Source organism: Mytilus trossulus, chromosome 2 (genome assembly GCF_036588685.1).
Source record: "Mytilus trossulus isolate FHL-02 chromosome 2, PNRI_Mtr1.1.1.hap1, whole genome shotgun sequence".
Taxonomy (NCBI): domain Eukaryota; kingdom Metazoa; phylum Mollusca; class Bivalvia; order Mytilida; family Mytilidae; genus Mytilus; species Mytilus trossulus.
The window spans coordinates 27,231,293-27,251,571 of record NC_086374.1 but is presented as its reverse complement, the minus strand read 5'-3'; the positions used below and the strand labels follow the sequence as shown (position 1 = coordinate 27,251,571).

Sequence of the window (20,279 nt, the reverse complement as noted above, 5' to 3'; positions counted from 1 at the left end):
GAAAGTGCTATTATTGGAATTGTTAGACCACATGAATTTGATATGATTTTGGGTTTTTGCTGCACTTCCTGAAATTGCATTACTTTTTATTTTTGTGCATATTGTAACACTTGGCTTATTGATGACAGACAACAATCCTTTTACACTGTGACATCTAACCTTTTCAGTTGTGATTACTAATCTGTTGTATAGGTCACCAGAATTCATTGCCCAATCAGTCTTAATTGTCCTTGTCAGATAATTTCTTACAAACCTTTTGATAGACAAAATTTGTTATGAATTTGTCAGATTATCAGATACTATCAAAAGAAACATGTCAAGTTTATTTGGTGTATATAATAATTTTGACCTAAAAGAACATTGATAATGTTAAGTTTATTTGATACTTTTTGTAAAACCTTCATATTACAGACTTTCAACATAAATTTAATGATAAGTAGGACAGGCCTGACTTTGAGCATGTGCACTACCTTTTGATAGACAAAATTTATTATGAATTTGTCAGATTATCAGATACTATAAAAAGAAACATGTCAAGTTTATTTGGTGTATATAATAATTTTGACCTAAAAGAACATTGATAATGTTAAGTTTATTTGATACTTTTTGTAATACCTTCATATTACAGACTTTCAACATAAATTTAATGATAAGTAGGACAGGCCTGACTTTGAGCATGTGCACTCTTGTTATTAATAGATGTAAATCATTGTGCGAAACATTTTGATATTATAAAGTGAATGTTTATTGTATTCTATCATACATTATATGTACAAGTATATTTCAAGTACCAATCATGACTACTTAAAATGCCTGTTTTGGCATACGACTACTGGGTATATAAGAGGATCATTTGTGAATAATTTTTAAAAAATATTAAAGTTTCTGAATTGTCTTAATGAATGATATTATTATTTTTGAAATTTTAGGGTGACAGAATTGAGTAAAGAAAATCGGATGGAAGTACAGAATATTGCCATTGTATTTGGTCCAACGTTGATCTGGCCACAACATGAAAATAATCACTGTATAGCTACGAACATGGTTTACCAAAGTAAAATCGTTGAATATTGTTTGTTAGAAAGTAAGGCCATCTTCAGGTGAAAGTAGAAAGGTTATATTTGATTGATATTCAGGGACAATCTACAAAGTATAGAGTAAATGTGTGTATGGAAGAAAAGTCTAACCTTTTTATAGCATTATTCAATGATAGCAAAGAAGAAATATTATTTGAAGTACCCAAGTTTGTTATGTGCTTTAAATTTATACTGAAGCCTTATTTTAATGTATTAATGCTTTAAGGTGTTATTGAAACAGATACATATAAATGAGAACATTCCAGTCCAGATAAGTACATACTGTGTGATCTATGGAATTAACGTTAAAAATGCACTCTTTAGTGATGTATTGGATTTAAGGATTAAATTTGTAATATTTGGTATCTAGTTCACAGCAACTAACAATAATAAATGGTGTTTACTGCATCCTGAGCAACCTGGATTTTTCACTGAAAATTGGGCAAATAATGTTTTCACAGGTATTATTCTTGACAGTGATAGTTTTTTTTGGAGTATAATCGCTGACCTGAATTCTGAAATTGTCAACAATTAAAAATCAACTAAAACTATCTGAATGACAAAAAAAGGCTTCTACAAATGGCTTAATTGAAAATGTAGCTGAAAGTGAAACCAAATCAGAATCTGTAATATTTCCTGGGTTTGCTGATCAATTAAAAAAAATGATCCTACATATTTTTTCAGTAGGTAACCTGTAACACACGTTTTTTTTTAAAATTATGGCTGTAGAGGGTTAGTTTAAAGTTTAAGCATTATTCTAATACTTAGATGAGTGCTAATGAAACGTTTCTTTGCTGTTAATGAGATTGAGGAAGAGCTTTGCTTACAATGCTATAAGTAACAAATATATTATATTGCATACATTTTTGAATTTTTGGTATGCTGGTTCATTTTTTCTGATGGTGCCCATGTTGATGGTTTAATTTTGTTTATATATTTGTTAATTTTGTTGTTGAATTTACTATGAATTTTATCAATCATGTTATATCATACAAAGATATGTACTATTGTGTGTGTGTGTGTGCTGCAGTTATAAGCAGTGTAGGTTTTTCCTTAGTATGTTAGTTGACTTAGAATTTTTGATTTTTCATACATGTTCATATCAGGAAGAAGTTATGCAGACATGAATATATATACTGTTTTCATCGATTAAGAATCCCAATTTTTGTGTCAAGACTGAAAAGTCTCCCTTCAGACTTACTTTATTAGCCTTTTAAAATAGATTGAAAACCATAGAATTTTTTAATACTTTGCTAAGACGTGTTCATATCTTGCCATTTTGAAAAAAAAACATTTTAAAAGGTAAAGGTCATGGAGCTTTTTTCACTTTAAAGATTGTTAAAATTGTCAAATTTTGTAAAGATGATATATGGGAAAACCAACTAGTGTGATCAGAAAGAAAACGCAAGACAAGAATTTTGAGAAAACATGAGAAGTTAGATCTTATAATGTGTTAATAGAAAATTAAAACAGAAATTCAAATCATCCAACCGTTTTTATACGACTGCAAATTTTGAAAAAATTTTCGTCGTATATTGCTATCACGTTGGCGTCGTCGTCGTCGTCGTCGTCGTCGTCGTCCGAATACTTTTAGTTTTCGCACTCTAACTTTAGTAAAAGAGAATATAAATCTATGAAATTTTAACACAAGGTTCATGACCATAAAAGGAAGGCTGGTATTGATTTTGGGAGTTTTGGTCCCAACATTTTAGGAATTAGGGGCCAAAAAGGGCCCAAATAAGCATTTTCTTGGTTTTCGCACTATAACTTTAGTTTAAGTTAATAGAAATCTATGAAATTTTGACACAAGGTTTATGACCACAAAAGAAAGGTTGGGATTGATTTTGGGAGTTTTGGTTTCAACAGTTTAGGAATTAGGGGCCAAAAAAGGGCCCAAATAAGCATTATTCTTGGTTTTCGCACAATAACTTTAGTTAAAGTAAATAGAAATCAATGAAATTTAAACACAATGTTTATGACCACAAAAGGAAGGTTGGTTTTGATTTTGGGAGTTTCGGTCCTAACAGTTTAGGAATTAGTGGCCAAAAAAGGACCCAAATAAGCATTGTTCTTGGTTTTCGCACCATAGCGTTAGTATAAGTAAATAGAAATCTATGAAATTTAAACACAAGGTTTATGACTATAAAAGGAAGGTTGGTATTAATTTTGGGAGTTTTGGTCCCAACAGTTAAGGAAAAAGGGGCCCAAAGGGTCCAAAATTAAACTTTGTTTGATTTCATCAAAAGTGAATAATTGGGGTTCTTTAATATGCCGAATCTAACTGTGTATGTAGATTCTTAATTTTTGGTCCCGTTTTCAAATTGGTCTACATTAAGGTCCAAAGGGTCCAAAATTAAACTTAGTTTGATTTTAACAAAAATTGAAACCTTGGGGTTCTTTGATATGCTGAATCTAAAAATGTACTTAGATTTTTGATTATTGGCCCAGTTTTCAAGTTGGCCCAAATCGAGGTCCAAAATTAAACATTGTTTAATTTCATCAAAAATTGAATAATTGGGGTTCTTTGATATGCCAAATCTAACTGTGTATGTAGATTCTTAATTTTTGGTCCAGTTTTAAAATTGGTTTTAATTAAAGTGCAAAGGGTCCAAAATTAAACTAAGTTTGATTTTAACAAAAATTAAATTCTTGGGCCTCTTTGATATGCTGAATCTAAACATGTACTTAGATTTTTGATTATGGGCCCAGTTTTCAAGTTGGTCCAAATCAGGATCTAAAATTATTATATTAAGTATTGTGCAATAGCAAGTCTTTTCAATTGCACAGTATTTTGCAATGGCAAGATATATCTAATTTCACAATATTGTGAAATAGCAAATTTTTTTTTAATTAAGAGTTATCTTTCTTTGTCCAGTATAGTAAGCAAGAAATATCTGCAAGAATTTTTTTTAATTGGAGTTATCTTTCTTTGTCCAGAATCAACTTAAATCTTTGTTATATACAATATACAATGTATATTCACTTTTTACTACCAACTGATAAATTTAAATAATCTTTACCATTCAGTGATAACAAGCAGTTTTTTTACATCTTAATATTTTATGATGTATTTAAATGAGTAGTAATCGTTGCAAACTCCATTAGAATATTTTAATTGAAATTAGTTTTGGAATAAGGGAAAGGGGGATGAGATTAAAAAATTGGGTTCAATTTTTCTCATTTGAAATTTCATAAATAAAAAGAAAATTTCTTCAAACATTTTTTTGAGAGGATTAATATTCAACAGCATAGTGAATTGCTCTAAGAGAAAACAAAAATTTTAAGTTCATTTGAATACATTCATTCTGTGTCAGAAACCTATGCTGTGTCAACTATTTAATCACAATCCAAATTTAGAGCGGAATCCAGCTTGAATGTTGTGTCCATACTTGCCCCAACTGTTCAGGGTTCAACCTCTGCGGTCGTATAAAGCTACGCCCTGCGGAGCATCTGGTTTTAAGCTGTAAAACAAAACATATCAATTAACTGTCCATTCCTTGATAAAATTTAAGTATTCAAGCTATCTCCGCATCATATTGGTAGGGTGAAATAAAAAATTAATTAAAAAAAATCTTTTTTTAATGAAATGAATTTTCATCTTTGAGATGGAAAGTCTTACGATTGACTAGCATTCTTGTTTTCTAAACAGATCTGAACCTGAATTGTTTTCTCCATTTATACAATCATAGATAGAGGAAAGATCCAATCAACCTTAAAACTTTTTCTAATCTTATGAAAAGCAGTACATATATTCATATTGCTTTATTGTTATGTTTTCATCTTGATTATAGAAGGAAGATTGCCAGCTAAATTTTAAGCATCCATTCATTTGTCCAAAATGAAAATAAAACTGTCATTGGTACTAACAAGGGTAAATTTCAGGTTTTTAAAAAGGTAAAGTGTCAACAAGGTATGACATGTTCTAGCTTTTGACCTATAACATTAAAGTTTTTCTATATCCTATAGAGTAAAGTTTTATTTACACTAAGAGTGCAGAGAAAAAGATCATATTATTTCAATTCCTGGATTCCTTTTCATGCATGTAGTGTACATTTTAGGAAAGTTTTGAAAAAGAATGTCCCCCCAAAAAATTTCTACAATGACTTTTTACCGCAAAATAAAAATCAATCCATAAAATTGTCAGACAGGTAAAAGATAAGGACAGGCAAATGCAGTTATACTTATGTTGTGTAAATGTTGCTTACTTAAAATAATTTTTATATAGAATACTTGATAGTTGTTTTTGAATTGACAAAAATATCATGATTAATATTGACAACCCTGCACATGTGCATAATTTATAAACAGAGTTTTATACAGCAGATATATGTTTGTCAGAAAAGTTATCATTTATATAGGTAAACATGTATATTGTTATGTTTGGTAATGTTGCATTGTGATACTTGATTTTTATTTTTTTAATTACATAGTTAGGTTAATTAAATATAAAACATATATATTACAAATTGCTATAGGTGTAAAATATCTTTATGTTTTGATGGATCCAGGTTTCTTAATTAAATTTCAAATTCATAAAAAAAAATGAACACTTGAAAACTGCTTCTAAATATTACATTGGTATATCTTTTACCCCCAGACAGTTATACCTAGTATTTTCAGTGAGCTTTTGCTCAAATAAACAGTATTGTGACAATCCCAATACTTGTCCTAAACATTCATTTGTTCACTTTGATAAACAGCATATCTCTTTATGACCAATGATTTATTACTCAGTAAAAGTGATGTGATATGTTATAACATTATATTATACAAAATAGTTAAATGTGACAAACATACATATATTATGTCACATATATAAATATATATATAGATCATTCCAATTTTAGATAATCATTCCAGGATAAAGAAAATGTTGTGAAAAAAGAAGTATGTCATACAAGACTTGATATACATTGGGTTGTAATGAGTCTGTTGGTACCATATTTATAGCCCAACCAAACAAATCAAATGGGCAACCATTTTGGAAGGGAAGTTGGATTTAAAATATATAACTCACCTATGTGTGTCTCCAGGAACAAAATTTCATTTCTTATCCAAGTACCTAAATTTTAAGAGATGATCCACTCAAATAAGCTGATAATTGAGAAATTTTAGAATTCTTATCCTAGTACTGACCAAGTCAGGATGCTTCATACAATATCCTTCATAGGAGTGTGTGAGCTTATCACCGAGGCAGTTAATTCATTGTATGGAACAGAATCTAGCGGTAGTATTATTGGCCTACACCTTTATAATCATTATATAAATTAATCTTCACATTCCAGGAACACATTGGACGAGGTATTTGTTTATAAATAATTATATGTAAAGACTCTCATTTTAATTTTTTAGCCAGGTTTTATAACCTCATTTGCGTTGACTGTCACTTTTCAAGTTGTTATAGTATCAAAATATAATATTCTCTTGTTAAAAAGAAAAAAAAAAGATTTTTGGAACAATTCTAATTGCAAGATATCTTTTTTATATTGTTTTACTCAGGTTTAAGATTGAAATTTATATCTCATGTAACAAAATAACTGGCCTGCATTTCACAAAAAAAATCTTAAAAATAAATTGATTGTTAGTCATGAACCATTCAGTATACTTTAAATCAATTTAAGTTGTAAATTTTTGGAAAACGTAGGCAAGGGATTCAATGTTTTAGTCTGTCATAACTTATTTTTTCCCAAAATATAGCTTACCTTTATGTCTTGACAAATCCGATTTGCCTTGCTTAACTTTTCATATTCTTTTGATGAAACTATTTTAAATTCTCTTTGGTGAACACTGTTTGTTCATTTTCTGATATCTGTCTCTGATATGTGTACTTTCAGACTTTGTTTTCTGATGTTCAATCATTGGTTCTCAGTAATTTCATGTACTACCTGTACAAGGAAATAGATATGGCATTAAAAAGTAGCTACAATTGTTTTTTATTTCATTCAAAACATTTCTGTCAACATGAAGTAAGTAGAGTCAGAGAAGAATCAAAGTTATAAAAGGTCTGAGATGATTACTGAATTTTAGTCACAGATTTTTGTTCAGAATTGTTCTAGTCACAGTTCTCAGAAGTAAAAATAGGAATAAGAACAAAGAAACAATACAATTTTCCTACCCTGAGCTAAGAAGCTCATTGATTAAGATTTCAGACTATATTGGAGTGGCAAAGGTTAAAGGAAAAGTCTTTTGTATGCATAAGCAATTGAGATGTGTAAAAGTCGATTTGCAAAATGAAAATCCTAAATAAATATTGTGAATCTGCTTTAATTCTCATTCTCTTTAAACATAACATCTATTGTGTATAAAGAAATAAAATGTTGTTCACAAATAATTTACACATCTTGGAATTGTGAGCTGCTCTTAAAAATAGACCAGGAACAGTTTTATCTGAGGTATAAGCATAGCAACTTTTAATATTTAAGGAAATAAAATACCTTTAATTTCATATAAACTGATAAACTTTCAATATTTCTTGAGCTGAAATTGTGTTCATATTTACATTCTTGTATATGTTTCAAACTTACATTCATCTGTCTATAAGTATTGTTAGTTGAAATGCCAACACAGAAAGTGGTTGGTGTACAATGATTGATCTTCTATTTGTTATTTTATTTCATCTATGTATTTTTGTCTAATGCCCCTATTCTTTACAAACTCATTCAGGAAAATTTTAAAGTTGAGAGTATGACTATGTGAGCCCGGTTTCACTTTTTTTAAATTTCTTATTTAATGGCATATTACAGAAGAACTGTCTTCTTGTGGTCAGAATATATATCTACAACTGTCAACTCTACAAACTTTGATTTTTAGTATCAATCGTTATAAGTTTATTTGATTTGTTCTTTCATTTTTTGTGCTATCTTTTATGTTTAAAAGTTATGGTAACTGAAGTAAGGCCTTAATAACTATCACAAACAGCTTCAATGTTCTTAAATTGTTTAGCAGTTCTTTCAGATAAGTAATACTGTAAACCAACTAATTTTTGTCAATATTTTTTTCAAGTTTGTCCTATTCTATTATACTTCACATTGGTTTATTTTCATGATTTTCTACTGTCGATATACCAGATGTATTCATATAACAGAAACTAATTGGCAATGGTATATTTTAGAACTATTCATATACTCATGAAAGTCATGTAAATAAATTGCTAAAGACATTTGTATTGTGTCTCCAGTATTGCAGTAAGTGTGAAACACTGAGTTCATAATGTTGTTAAAACAGAACATAAATGTTTCATTAGTATTATTAAAAAACATATCATGTTAAACATTCCATAAGAGGAGAGGTTGATTTGTTTTCCTTAATTAATTTGGTCAAGTTTTGGTTTTTAAGATGATGAGTATGAAAATGTTATTCAAGTTATGCCAGATCTAAAATATAATCTTGATATTTGTTTCTTTTTTTTTTTTAATTTTTCATAGATAACAATTGACCTGTATCAGCAGGCTATTTATGCATTCAATGAAATATATTTCTGAAGTTTATATGAGTCCTCTGATCATTGTACCTGGATTGTCATGTATGATCATATAGATAGATATATATTGTAGACACATGTATATCTTACAAATACAGACTCTCATTCTGAAACTTTATCATACCTGTACATGTACAGTTTTCATATTCCAATATTGTTAATATGTTGCTCCTGACAGATTTTATTGTATATTAATTTTAATTTGAATAATGAATTTAAACAAGATTATTATGTATATAAATATAAAAATAACAAAACATCATTTATATGTCTTTTTTTAGCTCACCTGGCCCGAAGGGCCAAGTGAGCTTTTCTCATCACTTTGCGTCCAGCGTCTGTCGTCGTCCGTCGTCGTCCTGCGTCCGGCGTTAACTTTTACAAAAATCTTCTTCTCTGAAACTACTGGGCCATATTAAACCAAACTTGGCCACAATCATCATTAATGTATCTAGTTTAAAATTTGTGTTTTTTTACCCGGCCAACCAACCAAGATGGCCGCCATGGCTATAAATAGAACATAGGGGTAAAATGCAGTTTTTGGCTTATAACTCAAAAACCAAAGCATTTAGAGCAAATCTGACATGGGGTAAAATTGTTTATCAGGTGAAGATCTATCTGCCATGAAATTTTCAGATGAATCAGACAACCCGTTGTTGGGTTGCTGCCCCTGAATTGGTAATTTTAAGGAAATTTTACTGTTTTTGGTCATTATCTTGAATATTATTATAGATGGAGATAAACTGTAAACAGCAATAGTATACAGCAATTTAAGACTAAAAAATAGGTCAAAATGACCAAAATGGTCAATTGACATTTGTGAATTTTTACTAACATTTTCCACTGAAACTACACGGACAAGTTCATTATAGATAGAGATGATTGTAAGCAGCAAGAATGTTTAGTAAAGTAAGATGTACAAACACATCAAAATCACCTAAACACAATTTTGTCATGAACTGTCTGCTTCCTTTGTTTAATTCACATATACCAAGGTGAGCGACACAGGCTCTTTAGAGCCTCTAGTTTATTATTCATACCATACCTGATTTTATGTAATCAAAATGAGTTTTGAGTTGTTTGACAGCAAGGTATATCTTTTTAAGAGAGTGGAAAATACTGGAAAGGTTAAGCCTGGTTTTTATAACGAGACCATTAAATTCGCCTGGTAATGGACATTTGATTATTTCGTAATTCAATCTTGCACAATACTGTAAATTAAAAAAAAATTGTAATGTTTCTATTGTCTAACTGAGTTGAATCATGACACACCTTGGTATATGTTATGATGAATTCTGTAATGGCTCAAACATTTCAGTGACTTTGAGTTAATATCAATGCTTTCATCGAAAATACACCAAACTTTTTAAACAACAATTGATAACACTGTTATTGGGGCAAACGTTCTGTCTGAAGGCATCACTTCACCAACGTTGATATAGCTGTGTTAGCTTCTTCATCGCTGAAATAATTTTTTCCAATTCTCATATCTATGTCTACATGCACGAATGAACTATGAAAAAATTGAGTAACATCTTTGAAAAATTGTTTTTATTAAAGTATGTGTTGTCAATCTGATGGAGGGTTTGACAATTTCAAAGCCCCATTGACTGAGAAGGTATAACATGCAATTTCTGCTGTGAAGTTATATTATGCAATTTCGAATTGTTTCTTGTTGCGAAAAAAAGTAAAATAACAAAAATACCGAACTTCAAAGACCATAATCAAAATCAAAAGCTCATAACGAAAATTCGCAGTTGTCAAAAGCAGTTAATGTTTTTGCCCATTCATCACCTTAACTGCTGATTCATTGGCTGGATCTCTCGTATAGTTGTCCCTTGTTAGGCCGTACCTATATATATATATCAACTAATTTCTAACCAGGTTTTCTGAAGGAATTCTGATTATTGATCCCAGGTTGAACGACCGAAAAGGGGATGCTGAGAATGGCAGAAATAAACGGCAACCAATCAGAGCTACAGTTATTATTTTCAAAAGAATAGACTCTTATCATGGCAGCATTATTAGTCACAGAGGGGATATTCCTTGCAAGGCTGGGTTTCTGGCCACATAAAGAGGATGGTCGTATCATTGAGGAATGAATTGATGAGGTTGAACTACTGGGAACTAGATCAACTTCCAATAAAGAAATAGAAAGATCTTATCATAAGTTATTAGAGGGACCAGTTAGTGAAAAATATTAAAGGCAATTTTCTGCTTTAGAGAAGAATGACCCTTGAAGATGTATTTGGTATATCAAGGGAGGTATTTAGGAAAATATCAGATTTGCTTTCAGACTTTCATCAATGTTGCCAAAAAGATAGATAGTTTTATTCACGAATATTCACACGATCTAATAAATAAACGGATGAAAGTATGTAAAAGAGATCCGAAAGCTATTCGAGATTGTGGATACGTTATGTGAATATCAAGCAGAATCCTTGTCATAAGTGGTTTAGTATAATACTTTTATAAACTATATCGTAGAAGAAGATAACCTGCATCATGCCACCAACTGGTTTTATAATAAATTTGTCCCGCCACATTTTGCCCGGCCATTATCATATTCGGGATTTATTAAACAAAAAGATAGTAACAATTAAAATCACAAAAAATGCTAAAAAATACTGAACACATAAAAAAGAGTGATAGTCCTTATGCAGAACCAATTGTTGTAGTAGTAGAATAAGATAAACCAATACGGCGATGTGTAGACTCTAGTGAATTAAATATGAAGACTTTGCATGAAGCTTTCCATTACCTCGCATGCATTGTTGAAGTATGGTAAATTGGTTTTTTTTTTCAGTACGCTAGACATAGCTACAGGATTTCATCAGATCTCTATAAATCCTTCTGTACAACAGAAAACTGCTTTCACTACACCTTTTATCCGTCTGAATTTCTCATATATTAATTATCATCAACATACAAGAACACATTGAACGTTTCGACATATCATTTACCATTCTCAATGATCATTTAATGAATTTGTCTGTTATTACCGGGTTTTTGGATTACAATTTGCTCATATCGCTAATCCAATATACACTCTGATTGGCGTTTACAATCATGAAAAATAGAAAAAAAGACACAAAATTGAACAAGGAATTACAAAAATGTTGGGATGGGAACTCTGCATCTACATTAAGACAAACTTAAAAAAGAAATTTTCTTCAAACTAAAATTTTAGCCTATGAAGATTTTAGTTGGTCAGTTCTTCAGGAAATGGCACTTATTTAAAAGGCGGCTTAGGTGCTGTATTGGACCAAGACCAATAGGACAAAACAGGTTCCTTTCTTAAGCAAGTAGAACCTTATGACCAGTATAGCTAATCTGTACGATAATTTACGTTTGAAGTTGGATTCATAACAAAATTAGACCGTTGGTTTTCCCGTTTTAATGGTTTTACACTAGTAATTTTGGGGCCCTTTATAGCTTGTTGTTCGGTGTGAGCCAAGGCTCCGTGTTGAAGGCCGTACTTTAACCTATAATGGTTTACATTTTAAATTGTTATTGGATGGAGAGTTGTCTCATTGGCACTCACACCACATCTTTCTATATCTATATATATATTATAGTTAATTGCTATAAATAAGTATTGCAATATACATTGTGTTTAAATGTAATATCAGTATTTAGTTCTAATATAATCTTAAATCTATCCTAATTCCATCTTACTTTTGAATTATAGTTTTTCATCTGTGACGTCATTTTTGCGCTGTTTCAGAAATTTCATAAATTTAAATGTGACGTATTTGTTGTGCCTTTTCGCCATCGAATGTGACGTCATTTTTATGATATTGCGTTGAGGCCTGGACTGTGTCGGGTGTGTCTATTCTGTGTTGGTCTTAGCATTATGTATTCGGGTTTAGTTTTTTTTGTAATTAGTTAATACTTCAGTTTCATTGTGTATATCTGTTTTATATTCATTTGATAAAATTTACTGTTTGCAATAGCTTTAATTGTTCTAAATAATAAGGATGTTCTTATCCTAAGCATAAAACATAGCCGTATTTGACACAACCTTTTTCAACTTTTGATCTTCAGTGCTGTACAACTTTGTACTTTTGTTCACTTTCGATATTTTATTTCTGGGCTTCTTGTGTCGTTTAGTCTTGTGTGGACGAGGCGCGTTTTTGGCGAATTGAATTTTAAACCTGATGCTTTTTATTATCTATTAATCATGTGTTTCCTTGTCTAATATGTTCTTCTATTTATTTTTATTGTAGTCCTGTTATATTATGTTGTAATTTCAATGTTATATTTAACATTGCCATTAAAGTGCGAGGTTTGGCATGCCACAAAACCAGGTTCAAGATGGCCATTGTTATATTATTGTTCGTTTCTGTGTGTGTTACATTTTAACGTTGCGTCGTTTGTTTTCTCTTATTTTTGAGTGTAAATTCACATTGCGATAAGACATGTCACGGTCCATGTATTTGGTTTTGATGTTATATTTGTTATTCTCGTGGGATTTTGTCTGATGCTTGGTCCGTTTTTGTGTGTGTTACATTTCAGTGTTGTGTCGTTGTTCTCCTCTTATATTTAATGCGTTTCCCTCGGTTTTAGTTTGTTGCCCCGATTTAGTTTTTTGTCCATGGATTTATGAGTTTTGAACAGCGGTATACTACTGTTGCCTTTATATAGCAAACGAATCTCTTCCTTTTTACAACTTCTTGCTGTCAAATATGCCGTGACTGAGTAATTCAAAGACTACCTGTTAAGTTCTCTAGTCCAAATTTTAACAGATAATAACCATTTGTCTTGCATACAAACACTCAGGACTATTGAACAAGGCATCTAATGTGCTATTACATATACCAAACAGTGAATTTTTTCTATACACACCATGAAAATTCTAGGAGACATGCGAGTGACTGATTTGCCAGTTTGTATAATGATTGAAGACAGCAAAGAATATATATATTTTTTATCAACCTATAAATTTCACTTTCTTCGAGTATTTCTGCCCTGAATTAATTTTACCTTCACAGCTTTATAGAAATGTAAATTGTGAGACAAGCTCCTGTGAGTTCGACGGTGAAGATGACTATCACCTGCCAATCTTGAAATAATCCAAGTAGACAGTTAAAATTAATTCCCCGGTTCCGTTCTGGTGTGTAGTGCATATCTAAAGGCCTTGATTTCAATTAGAATGGAGTAAACAGTACGTCAGTACTTTGCCTAATGAATAAAAATTCCTTTCAAACTGAAGTTCTATAACATGCATGGGCAGTTACATTGTAGGCATTGTTACTACAATTGAACTGATTTAAATTGCAAATACTTTGTCAAACATGCAAAAAAACCTAATTATATGATATTTTTAGAAATCGGGAAATCCTTCAAGCATAATTCACATTATCAGTCCTTCTTTAGGTGTCAGACCACTAATTACTCCTTCCAATTTAGAACGTAGTATAAGTAGTCCTACTTTTGACACAAAATAGTGCTTTTGATGTCATTGTTTACTTAAACTAACCAACAAATTTGCAGAAATGAAACTTTTGGTGAAAGGGAAATATATTTAGACCATTTTGAGCCAAAATTCACTTGTCTATGAGTTTGCATTAAAAATTCAGGATTAATGCGCTACATAGCACACTAATTTAAGATTTCCAGAAAACCGGGAGCTATTTTGGTAGTACCTGTCTTTTCAAGTTAAGAAATTTGTTACAAGACTTTAAACATTAGTTGAAAATTGGCATGTAGAAAGGTGATGTATGTACAATTCAGGATATACCTGGTTTCCTTGAAGTTAAACTTAAGGTAAAATATTTAGAAAGCTATGAAAATTGCAAAATTTGGTTGAACAAATAGGGATTTTTAATTGGTGGTCTGACACCAAATTATATCAATCCGGAAGTTTGCGTTGTGTATGCATGTAATATAAATGTGTGTATCATTATACACACTGATAAAATTAAAGCAAGGATTTGTATAGTAACTATAAAAATCCTTGATTAAAGTAAGTGTTTTTTTTAATTCAATGTGTTTTGGATGCGAAATAGACTTTTTTTCAGATTTATAAAAAAACAAACTTTTGAGAAGTTATAGTGTTGAGTATAGTCGAGCTTTCCGATGATTCAGGAAGTATTGTCTAATCGAAAGTAACCTCTTATAATTTGTAAATCGTGATTCAAAGATTGGTTTATTCATATTGTATCACTATATTAAATGTAACACGTATCTTCAAAATAGGTTTATTGAAAACTAAATCGCTAGATCGTTACTTATAAGTAAGTTTACACTTTGATGTAAGCGACATACTTCGGTTAACCAATACAGGTATAGACATATTTATAGCCCCCTTAAAAGTTTAATAAAAAGTGAGAATTGGATATCGATTGACATCAACTCGAGTTTAATCTCAATGTAACAATAAACGAGCATGTGGCCAGTATATTATTACTACTTGAATTTAGTAACCAAGGCTGATATTGAGCAATATCCAATTCTCACGAGTTATTCAACCTATAGATATTTCTCTTTATATTAATATGGTCAACTCTCTAATGATCTCTAATATTCTGTTAAGGCATGTCCAACAGTTTATTAATGACGGTGAGAATTTTTCCCTTTATGATATATAGGCTATTTTGTACCTGCTTAAATCAAATATGTAATAAAAAATGTACCTCCATGTTCTACTTTTTGAGTAAATTTAGGTCGAAATTGCAGGTACTTGCTCAAAATTCGGATTGATACATCAACACGTATTTTCCCTCCCGACAGCAATGCATCAAGTTTTGTTTTAAAAGATAAACACAAGCTGGTTTTTGTTAAATCATTTATTATAAGTTCTCTTTTATATATAAGTATCATTTACATTTATGAAATATTTTGTTTAAAAATAACTAATTAAAATTTATCAAATGTTCATGAATGTAGTAAAAAACTTTCGTTTTTGCTATATATATATATATCAAATTTAAAAAAAATTTGCATCAATGATTTTTTCATGACATGTGATGCAAATAATCTTCATATGTTATCAAACCGAATATCATTTTTAAAAAAATGAGTCCATGAAATTGTTTAAAAGTTTAATCTGCGAATCGTTGATCTTTGAGTCTGTTGTAGATACCAATAGCGTGACTTCTGGTAATGATAAAATTAAAGTTACCAATTTTCTTGCAGCAGATACGCATTTCGACAATACATGTCTCTTCAGTGATGCTCGTGGCCAAAATATTTGAAATCCAAAGCTTATATAAAAGATAAAAAGCTATAATCCAAAAGGTCCAACAAGAATAGCCAAATCCTTGAAAGGAATCAGAGCTTTGCATGATGGAGATACATTCCTTAATTTATAATAATTTCTAATATTTTATTACAGCAAATTTTAATAACACAAAAAAATCCGTATTTTCATCATGCCAGTACCGAAGTACTGGCTACTGGGCTGGTGATACCCTCGGGGACTAATACTCCACCAGCAGAGGCATCGACTCAGTGGTAGTAATAAAGTTAACGTTACCAATTTTCTTGCACCAGATGCGCATTTCGACAATACATGTCTCTTCAGTGATGCTCGTGGCCAAAACATTTGAAACCCAAAGCTTATATAAAAGATGAAGAGCTATAATCCAAAAGGTCCAAAAAGAATAGCCAAATCCTTGAAAGGAATCAGAGCTTTGCATGAGGGAGATACATTCCTTAATTTATAATAATTTTTAATATTTTGTAACAGCAAATTTTAATAACACAAAAAAAATCTGTATTTTCATGCCAGTACCGAAGTACTGGGCTGGTGATACCCTCGGGGACTAGTAGTCAACCAGCAGAGGCATCGACCCAGTGGTAGTAATAAAATTAACGTTACCAATTTTCTTGCACCAGATGCGCATTTCGACAATACATGTCTCTTCAGTGATGCTCGTGGCCAAAATATTTGAAATCCAAAGCTTATATAAAATATGAAGAGCTATAATCCAAAAGGTCCAACAAGAATAGCCAAATCCTTGAAAGGAATCAGAGCTTTGCATGATGGAGATACATTCCTTAATTTATAATAATTTCTAATATTTTATTACAGCAAATTTTAATAACCCTAAAAAATCCGTATTTTCATCATGGCAGTACCGAAGTACTGGCTACTGGGCTGGTGATACCCTCGGGGACTAATACTCCACCAGCAGAGGCATCGACTCAGTGGTAGTAATAAAGTTAACGTTACCAATTTTCTTGCACCAGATGCGCATTTCGACAATACATGTCTCTGCAGTGATGCTCGTGGCCAAAATATTTGAAACCCAATAGAGCTTATATAAAATATGAAGAGCTATAATCCAAAAGGTCCAAAAAGAATAGCCAAATCCGTGAAAGGAATCAGAGCTTTGCATGAGGGAGATACATTCCTTAATTTATAATAATTTCTAATATTTTATTACAGCAAATTTTAATAACACAAAAAAATCCGTATTTTCATCATGCCAGTACCGAAGTACTGGCTACTGGGCTGGTGATACCCTCGGGGATTAATACTCCACCAGCAGAGGCATCGACCCAGTGGTAGTAATAAAGTTAACGTTACCAATTTTCTTGCACCAGATGCGCATTTCGACAATACATGTCTCTTCAGTGATGCTCGTGGCCAAAACATTTGAAATCCAAAGCTTATATAAAAGATGAAGAGCTATAATCCAAAAGGTCCAAAAAGAATAGCCAAATCCGTGAAAGGAATCAGAGCTTTGCATGAGGGAGATACATTCCTTAATTTATAATAACTTTTAATATTTTGTAACAGCAAATTTTAATAACACAAAAAAAATCTGTATTTTCATGCCAGTACCGAAGTACTGGGCTGGTGATACCCTCGGGGACTAGTAGTCAACCAGCAGAGGCATCGACCCAGTGGTAGTAATAAAATTAACGTTACCAATTTTCTTGCACCAGATGCGCATTTCGACAATACATGTCTCTTCAGTGATGCTCGTGGCCAAAATATTTGAAATCCAAAGCTTATATAAAATATGAAGAGCTATAATCCAAAAGGTCCAACAAGAATAGCCAAATCCTTGAAAGGAATCAGAGCTTTGCATGATGGAGATACATTCCTTAATTTATAATAATTTCTAATATTTTATTACAGCAAATTTTAATAACCCTAAAAAATCCGTATTTTCATCATGGCAGTACCGAAGTACTGGCTACTGGGCTGGTGATACCCTCGGGGACTAATACTCCACCAGCAGAGGCATCGACTCAGTGGTAGTAATAAAGTTAACGTTACCAATTTTCTTGCACCAGATGCGCATTTCGACAATACATGTCTCTTCAGTGATGCTCGTGGCCAAAACATTTGAAATCCAAAGCTTATATAAAAGATGAAGAGCTATAATCCAAAAGGTCCAAAAAGAATAGCCAAATCCGTGAAAGGAATCAGAGCTTTGCATGAGGGAGATACATTCCTTAATTTATAATAATTTTTATACGACCGCAAATTTTGAAAAAAATTTCGTCGTATATTGCTATCACGTTGGCGTCGTCGTCTGCGTCGTCGTCGTCGTCGTCGTCGTCGTCGTTGTCGTCGTCATCGTCGTCGTCGTCGTCCGAATACTTTTAGTTTTCGCACTCTAACTTTAGTAAAAGTGAATAGAAATCTATAAAATTTTAACACAAGGTTTATGACCATAAAAGGAAGGTTGGTATTGATTTTGGGAGTTTTGGTCCCAACATTTTAGGAATTAGGGGCCAAAAAAGGCCCAAATAAGCATTTTCTTGGTTTTCGCACCATAACTTTAGTTTAAGTTAATAGAAATCTATGAAATTTTGACACAAGGTTGATGACCACAAAAGAAAGGTTGGGATTAATTTTGGGAGTTTTGGTTTCAACAGTTAAGGAATTAGGGGCCAAAAAAGGGCCCAAATAAGCATTATTCTTGTTTTTCGCACAATAACTTAAGTTTAAGTAAATAGAAATCAATGAAATTTATACATAATGTTTATGACCACAAAAGCAAGATTGGTATTGATTTTGGGAGTTTAGGTCCCAACAGTTTAGGAATTAGGGGCCAAAAAGGGACCCAAATAAGCATTTTTCTTGGTTTTCGCACCATAACGTTAGTATAAGTAAATAGAAATCTATGAAATTTAAACACAAGGTTAATGACCATAAAAGGAAGGTTGGTATTGATTTTGGGAGTTTTGGTCCCAACAGTTTAGGAAAAAGGGGCCCAAAGGGTCCAAAATTAAACTTTGTTTGATTTCATCAAAATTGAATAATTCAGGTTCTTTGATATGCCGAATCTAACTGTCTATGTAGATTCTTAACTTTTGGTCATGTTTTCAAATTGGTCTACATTAAGGTCCAAAGGGTCCAAAATTAAACTTAGTTTGATTTTGACAAAAAATGAATCGGTTGGGTTCTTTGATATGTTGAATCTAAAAATGTACTTAGATTCTTGATTATTGGCCCAGTTTTTAAGTTGGTCCAAATCTGGGTCCAAAATTAAACTTTTTTGATTTCATCAAAAATTGAATAAATGGGGTTCTTTGATATGCCAAATCTAACTGTGTATGTAGATTCTTCATTTTTGGTCCTGTTTTCAAATTGGCCTACATTAAGGTCCAAAGGGTCCAAAATTAAACTAAGTTTGATTTTAACAAAAATTAAATTCTTGGGCCTCTTTGATATGCTGAATCTAAACATGTACTTAGATTTTTGATTATGGGCCCAGTTTTCAAGTTGGTCCAAATCAGGATCTAAAATTATTATATTAAGTATTGTGCAATAGCAAGTCTTTTCAATTGCACAGTATTGTGCAATGGCAAGAAATATATAATTTCACAATATTGTGAAATAGCAAATTCTTTTTTAATTAGAGTTATCTTTCTTTGTCCAAAATAGTAAGCAAGAAATATCTTATTGCAAGATTTTTTTTTAATTGGAGTTATCTTTCTTTGTCCAGAATCAACTTAAATCTTTGTTATATACAATATACAATGTATATTCACTTTTTACTACCAACTGATAAATTTAAATAATCTTTACCATTCAGTGATAACAAGCAGTTTTTTTACATTTTAATATTTTATGATGTATTTAAATGAGTAGTTATTGTTGCAAACTCCATTAGAATATTTTAATTGAGATTAGTTTTGGAATAAGGGAAAGGGGGATGTGATTAAAAACTTGGGTTCAATTTTTCTCATTTGAAATTTCATAAATAAAAAGAAAATTTCAAACATTTTTTTGAGAGGATTAATATTGAACAGCATAGTGAATTGCTCTAAGAGAAAACAAAAAAATTGAGTTCATTAGAACACATTCATTCTGTGTCAGAAACCTATGCTGTGTCAACTATTTAATCACAATCCAAATTTAGAGCTGAATCCAGCTTGAATGTTGTGTCCATACTTGCCCCAACCGTTCAGGGTTCAACCTCTGCGGTCGTATAAAGCTACGCCCTGCGAAGCATCTGGTTAATATTTTGTAACAGCAAATTTTAATAACACAAAAAAAATCTGTATTTGCATGCCAGTACCGAAGTACTGGGCTGGTGATACCCTCGGGGACTAATAGTCAACCAGCAGAGGCATCGACCCAGTGGTAGTAATAAAATTAACGTTACCAATTTTCTTGCACCAGATGCGCATTTCGACAATACATGTTTCTTCAGTGATGCTCGTAGCCAAAATATTTGAAATCCAAAGCTTATATAAAAGATGAAGAGCTATTATCCAAAAGGTTCAAAAAGAATAGCCAAATCCGTGAAAGGAAT

At 31.5% G+C, this 20,279-nt stretch overlaps 2 protein-coding genes across 7 annotated transcripts in view; both read left to right on the top strand.

The window, feature by feature from the left end:
• LOC134706880 (rho GTPase-activating protein 12-like) overlaps positions 1 to 2,571 on the top strand; it is a 36,348-nt gene extending 33,777 nt beyond the window's left edge. For all 6 annotated transcript variants that reach the window (XM_063566220.1, XM_063566225.1, XM_063566224.1 and 3 more), the window contains one exon: positions 930 to 2,571. In XM_063566220.1, coding sequence (XP_063422290.1) covers positions 930 to 1,104 — 175 coding nt within the window. In that variant the 3' untranslated portion in view covers positions 1,105 to 2,571. The remainder of the gene's footprint in view (positions 1 to 929) is intronic.
• Positions 2,572 to 14,448: 11,877 nt separating this feature from the next.
• LOC134705691 (uncharacterized) overlaps positions 14,449 to 20,279 on the top strand; it is a 32,714-nt gene continuing 26,883 nt past the window's right edge. Inside the window, exon 1 of the mRNA XM_063564411.1 lies at positions 14,449 to 14,521. The gene's annotated coding sequence lies outside the window, so the exon portion shown is untranslated. The remainder of the gene's footprint in view (positions 14,522 to 20,279) is intronic.